A 6,845-nucleotide genomic window follows, 5' to 3' on the forward strand; every position below is an offset into this window, starting at 1 on the left:
CGAGGACCTACTTGTGACTTTCGAGTGGACTAGATTCCATCAGCGGTATGGGAGCCGCGGACTCCTTCGCCGAGTTTTCTTGCTTTTGACTCCACATGCTCACTTGAGCAGCACTGTTGTCCTTTCTTTTTTGACGGGATTTGGATCTGTTCTGGGAATAGCTTTTAGCTGCTTGTTGGATCCCAGAAGTAGATGCAGCATATCTTCAAGTGAATCCTTTTGCTTATGCTGTGGTTTTGCAATCCATCCAGCTGATAGGAGAAGCATGTCCTATTTGTAGAAGACAATAATCAATAGCTTCTTGCTTTTTACTAATATAGCTTGTAAACCTGAGGACAGTGAGAATGTGATTATTCTTAGGCATTTTTGCTGGTTAGCAAGAGTCCTTTTACATCTCTTGTCTTTTTATTAATCACCGTTTACCAGTCAAACGCACGCAGCCAAATAAAGACATTGCAATATCCGTACCAGAGATAAAATAAACAGACATATGACCAATGATCTGAAAAATAATGGTGTGTTTGATTTATTATTAAATAATTCATTTATAAAAATCTCATACCTCTAGCCCATACTTGTGATGTATGTTGCAATTTTTCCCAAGTTCTCCTTTTTCTGTTTGCTTCTATGAAATATTGACATCTTAGGTTAAATAATCAAAGAAAGGTGACACTATGTTAAAGCACAGTTCAATTTTCACTTAAAGATAGCACATAATTCTTTCCATTGGTACAGTCTTTACAATATTATTGATCCTTTTCATTACTGTAGGGGAGTCATCAACAGAAACCCATTTATAGGTTCTCAAAAGCAACAAATAATAGGATTTGGAGCAAACAGATAATAATTCTATTTGTGGTCGAAGACCAAAAAATATATATATATAACAAGGAGACCAAAAAAATTACCACGTGAAAAAACCTCCTAGTCAATGCTGCAGAAGATCTATATAACGCTGTTACAGGGTCCAATGGCATTTACAGTTTCTAAACGGCTAATTATATTCCACTCCACCTCACTAAAGGGTAGTTTAAAAATAAAGCCATGTAAATCTGGGTATGAATATAGATAAATAATCAGCAGTGCTTTTATAAAGCCTGTCTGGTAATTCCTTCATAAATTCATAACCCTGCGATGCACTGTCCAGAAGGAGAGTGTTGTCTGTTTTGACTGGTATTAAAAACCGATTGTAGCAAGGTTGCTTTTAAGATGTCAAAAATACTCTCGCTCTGGCACCATCCACCTTCCTGAGCCACGTGCTGAGGTGTGCTCAACATCCCAAGCCGAAGGTGCCCACGTGGCACTGAGCAACCCTCTGCACCAACATGCCACATCGCCCTTAGTGTGGCTCCGCATGGGAGCCAGAGTCTCTCCGTGGTACCACTTGCAGGATCAGGGACATAGATCCCTCAGCAAAGGGTCTGGGTGAGGGCTGAGTAAGTACCCAAGCTTGCAAATAACAGCCCAGCTCTCTAGGAACTATGATTATAAAATGAACGGATAAATTAAAGTCGAAGATGTCAGAGCGTGCGTTTTAGCACAGTGATTCTGGAAGCCTTTCATTTTTATCTTTGTGCCACTGCTTGATCCGTAGATGCTTGACGTTCTGAGTCAGCTGGTCATTGATAACATGGAAGTACGGCGCTGGCTGTTTAAAGCGGACAGTGAACTTGGCGGAAACGGTACCGCCTATTGTGATGTTACCTCCCACCTGAAATGCTACCCCTGGGTCCAGAAGGAGCGTCGTAGATATGCTGCAGAGGTGTGGACCAAGAAATGGGCGCACGTAAGTTATTGAGACGTCGGGAATCTGATCGTTGACGGCAGGTTTGCATTGTTTAAGGTTCGCTGCATCTGTAGGCAGGGCACAAAAGGCAGCACACTGCAGGGCGGCCCTGGGATTCTTGCTCCCGGGGGAAAGTTGTGTTCACAGTAGCGCCCAGAGGAGTCCTGCAGGCAGGGGCTAAGGCAGGATTTGCTCCATCTGTCAGCCCCTAGCTCCTGTGCACAGGCCCACGTCCAGAACTCGGTCTCTGGCTTGCGGTGGCTGCTTAGAGAACTGCTTTGTCGCACAGCAAACTCTTCACCTGGAGCGCCCTTGCTGAAGCTTATGTTGGAGGGAGATGACATTGGAAAATCTAGCATGGTAAATTCAGATGCTTTCTGACTTTGATTTAAAGGAAAAAGCAAGTGAAATGCATGGACAATAGGAATGAATGTATACCTAACTACAATGATGCGGGTGTCGTGTAGAGGAAAGGGTGCAGTGTGTATCTCATAATACCTGGCTCTTTCCATCCATGGATTTCAGAACGCTTTCCCAGGGAGGTCAGTCCTGAGTCCATTTTACAGAGGAGGAGCTGAGGCACAGCGACCCAGCAGTGCAGAGGATTAAGCCAAACAGTGCTATTTATGTACGTCATTTATAAATAAGGTTTCCTAAGTCCCCGTGAGTGAAGAGCCGGCCTCCTTATCGCCTGAGTGTCACACAACCCTTGTAAAGCTTCTCTAGCTGGACAGTCACTAGGCTCCTATGTTTGGGTTCCAACATTCACGACTCGTGTGCTCTTAAGCCTTCCTGGGCCCTCCGTGCACACTCCTGCATGCACAAGCGCTCTCTTCCTTACTGGGCCATGTTTCGCTTGTGGCGCAGTGCTCCTCCCCAACACCCCAGTTGTTTGATCGGAGCCATTCGCAGCTGGACCCTTGTGGGCACTCGGGGTTTACAGTTTGTCTCTCCAGGGAGATGCGAGAGCTCAAGCAAAGAGATAACTAGGCGTTAGCAGGGTTCCAAAAATCAATCGCTCTTCACTTTATCCAGCTCCAGGAAATACACAGCTGTAGACAAACCGCACGTGCCTGCAAGCTTTCCTCTGCCTCGTTTTCTGCACCCTTCTCTCATGGCCTTTGAGCTTAGGGCAAAATCCTCGGAGGAACCCAGGAGTGCAGCCTCCTGCCCCGGGCTTTCCTGCACATCACAAGTTACCTCTTTCTCTGTCTCCTCTTCCCGTTAAGCCAGGTTTTTAATTCCTCAACTGATCTTGTGACCAGCTGGATCCCTTTGACACAAAAACCTGCCTTTCTGTTCTTTTCCTCAATCCAAGCCACGTGCACGTCTCCATGGCATGATGCAGTGCCCTGCAGAGAGAGCTGAGCTAGCACTGAACCAGCAAGCTTGGCTACCAGAGGTACTTGAGTGCTACAGCCACTTTCACACAGCTTTCCATCAAGCCTGCTTCCCCTGGCTGAGAAGTGGGGTGTACCGGTCAAGATGGAGCACTGTGCTAATACTGCTTCGGGAACCCAAGCTAGATTGCTCAGAACTAGCTTGGGTGTCTCAGCGTGGCTGTAGCTGGTGCTGGATAGGTATACTCATGAGTCCCCTCTAGTTTCGGCTCTCTTGTTGGGGGTCATCCCACTGTCCCAGCCCTCTTTCTTCAGACAGCTTGGCTGGACTGCTTTACCTAGACTTCAACCATCCCATTTTTCCGCCACTTGTATGGCAACATCCTCCTTGGCAAAACTGCTGGGTGGCAAAACTGCTCCAGCTTTAACCCTGGATGAAGCAGTATTAAAGTTGAAGTGGTTTTGCTATCTTTGTTTTGTTCTCAGATTGTCCTCAAGTAACAATGAGAACATAACAGCCGCTGCCCTTTTGAAACAGCTCCCAATGTACGTGTGTCCACATACACAGTGATGTGATTGTTACAGCCATGCAGTACTCCCCTCCGTGCCTGCTGGTCTGCATAGAGATGTATTCTTTACAAATAGCTGAACTGAAATCCTTGAACTAGGTTCATCAGTTTGAATTGGGGTATTTTTATTTAAATAACTGTTGCTGTTTGTGTGTTTAATTTCAAGAAGGGTTGCATAGTTAAGTGCAGGTTGGCAAATGCATTCTTAATGCATGTCCATTAAAGCCGGCAGAGTTTCATCAGGAAAGAATTTGGCCCTGCATCCTAGTTTACATCAATAATGGCCTTTTTTAAATTCAATTGCAGATAGCTAGAAAGTTTTTTCAGCACGTTATTGGACGGTGTATTGTTATTGCAAATTGTGCTTCATAATCTGGAGCTTTCCACAGACATTAAGGGCTAAATCCCCACTCTGCTGAGACTCGCTTGCTCTGCAAAAGCATGAGAAGTATAAAGCAGACCTAAAAGGTGGCCACTGGAGAATACTCCTGACATAAGACGTACCTCTGGTGGGCTGGGGTACAAGCATCTCAGTTCTACTACATCCAGTCCTCTCCTGGTATAAATTCCTTTGGGGCTGTATGCCATTCAGGGAAGGAGATGCTCCCCTTTTGCTTTGCCTCACCTCTGTTCCAGGTGGCTTGGGAACAGGGAGTTGTAACGGGTTTGTCCCTTTTCATTGCATTTAAGCAGAGTTTGCACGTAGCCAAGAAACACCCTTTAAAAGCCCCTAAAATGAACTATAAATGTTTACCAAAGGTTAAAATATATATATAAAGCATATATTTTGATAAAATGCCTTACAAGCCTGCCAGGTATACACCCAGGCCAGAATCTCAGCACAGTTCGGTGAAAGACCTAAACAGGCTGAGCATCATCCACAGGATCACGGTCGCGTGTTTCTGCCTTCTGAGCTGAGCCCTGTTTTTCGTAAGAGCAGAGACCTTTTTTATATGTAATGAATTGCAGTCTCTCTTGAAAAGCAGAGGATTAAAATTGTCCTTTGTTACCCAATCCCATTGTAATGATACACATTTAAACATCACAGCATTAGTTTATGAGCACAGGCATGTTTTAATGTCCTATTACAGTATGGAGACCTGTTTCTTTTGATAATGAAGACATTGTGTCATCGGCATAGGCTGCCACATACAAAACATATGCTGGCAGGTTATTAAAAAATTCAGCTTCTTGATGAAAGACTATCCTGCAGGCTAAGAGTACAGAAAAAAAGACTCTCCATTCTGGTGGAATTATTAGAAACGAGAATATGACTGTAAGCACTAAATTATGTTAATACTTACAAATAGCATCATTTGCATAGCAGTTTATGACACGATACCCAGACTTTTCTCATTGATATGTAGTAGGCAACAGATTAAAAATAAGGCAGTTTATGTGAGTTTGAACTGTGTGAGGATCTGTTCCATCGAAAACTGAGGGGGATTTGGGACTCTTCATTTCAAGCGTAATGCTGGGAAACAAAAAATGAAAACCCGTGACAAGATCATCAATTGAAGGAAGGGAGGGTCTGCATTATCAGAGGGGTCACTTGGTGTCCTCATCAGAACAAAGCACGTGGCCTGCGTGGCATGTCTCTGCCAGTTCCTCTTTGTTATGAGGCCCTGCTTGAAACCTCACGACCCAGGCCTCTGCACTAGGAGAAGTATCCCTTCAGCTCCAGCAACGGTCCAGGGCAAGGAACATTGCATGGGAATACACCGCTACTGGTCCACGTGCTATGGCTGTGATGAAGCTGCCTCTGTACAACGCTGGGCGTTCTCCAAGAAGCTCTTCCAAAGAAGCAAGCTTATTGACATGCGTGCAGCCCTGCACTGCAGAAGCAGCATTTCGTCTGTGTTGGGATATATATGGTATGTGGGGAGCAGGCATGGCTCGCTTCACTGTGGCACGCTTGAGCCACATTGCACCTCCTTCGTTGGTGTAGGCATCCGAATGCTCTCAGATAGTTTTGAGACTCTTGCTCATATTTATTATTGAACCTGTCATCGGGAAGGGCCTTCTGGGTCACAGAGTCCAGTCCCCTGCATTTGCAGGCAGTCATTTATTTATCCAGGGAATTCCCAGATCACCACTTCAGACTCTGAAGTCACATCGAGAACATCTTGTACCATGCCAGAAGTAAAAGGAGGGGAGACCAGGGCACTGCCAATGCCCTGCTAGTGCAGTGATGAGGGGAGTATTTACTTAGCATATGCTCAGAAGATCCTAGGAAAACCACCATGACCCTCACTACAGAGAAGAGCAAAAGCTCTGAAGTCAGTGCCAGTCTGATATAGGGGAAGAGTTTCTTCCTGACACCGAATATGGTGATTTGGTATGAACCTGAACAGAAAAGCAAGACCCTCTGAGTTTCCAGTAGTGGCAGGCACATTGGGGTACCCCAGTCAAAAGCCTCCAGTCCTAGCTGTGGTGAATGTCCTAGTGCTTCTGGTAAAAGACCTAATATTCATGGGGGGAAAAATTATTTCCCGGTCCCAAGTAATAACCAGCAAAAGCATAGGATTGCCAGGCAGCTTCCATACCGGAAGGAGTTTCCTTTCCTGTAAAGGGATTTAAAAAAAAAAATCACCATCCTTGAGTCAGCATCTTCTATCTTAGTTACTTTTTTGATCAGCGGGGAAGTGAGCCTTTCAGTGCTTGCAAACAAAACACGGTTGCTCTTTAAGTCCTAACATTTTCCCCTGATTTGAAATTCACTTCCTCTGCTGCTCCTGCTGTTACAGAGGCACCCTAGTAACCCCATAGCTAAGCTGACACCCGTTTTAAATTTAAAGTAGGTTTTAAATCCCCAGGAAATGAACATATCCCAAACCAGCCATGTCCGGTGTAACCCGGTGACTAGCATCAGTATTGCTATTCCCTGAACACTCTAAAATTAGTTCTTTGTCAGATTTCTGTCTGGGGGTCTAAATTTTATGACTGACTTCACACACTTGCAAGTGTTCGATGCGACACGCAACATCCATAAGAAGCAAAACCAGTTATTCGTATTCCTCCTAATGCTTTTTTTTTCCACGGTGGAAGCTGGTGAAGAAGGCACCTCCAGCATGGGCTTCCTGCCGCGGAAGGAAGAGACAGGTGTTTGAGCTACAAGGACCGGAGGTGGCACCAGGAAGGAGCGCTTAG

The 6,845-nt window shown here is 45.2% G+C and overlaps 1 protein-coding gene across 7 annotated transcripts in view; it reads left to right on the forward strand.

Moving 5' to 3' along the window:
* IQCH (IQ motif containing H) overlaps positions 1-6,845 on the forward strand; it is a 106,773-nt gene that overhangs the window by 47,756 nt on the left and 52,172 nt on the right. For all 7 annotated transcript variants that reach the window (XM_014524517.2, XM_025215092.1, XM_025215093.1 and 4 more), the window contains one exon: positions 1,595-1,786. In XM_014524517.2, the coding sequence (XP_014380003.2) occupies positions 1,595-1,786 (192 nt within the window). The remainder of the gene's footprint in view (positions 1-1,594; positions 1,787-6,845) is intronic.

Source organism: Alligator sinensis, unplaced genomic scaffold, assembly GCF_000455745.1.
Source record: "Alligator sinensis unplaced genomic scaffold, ASM45574v1 scaffold1423_1, whole genome shotgun sequence".
NCBI classification, from domain to species: Eukaryota; Metazoa; Chordata; order Crocodylia; family Alligatoridae; genus Alligator; species Alligator sinensis.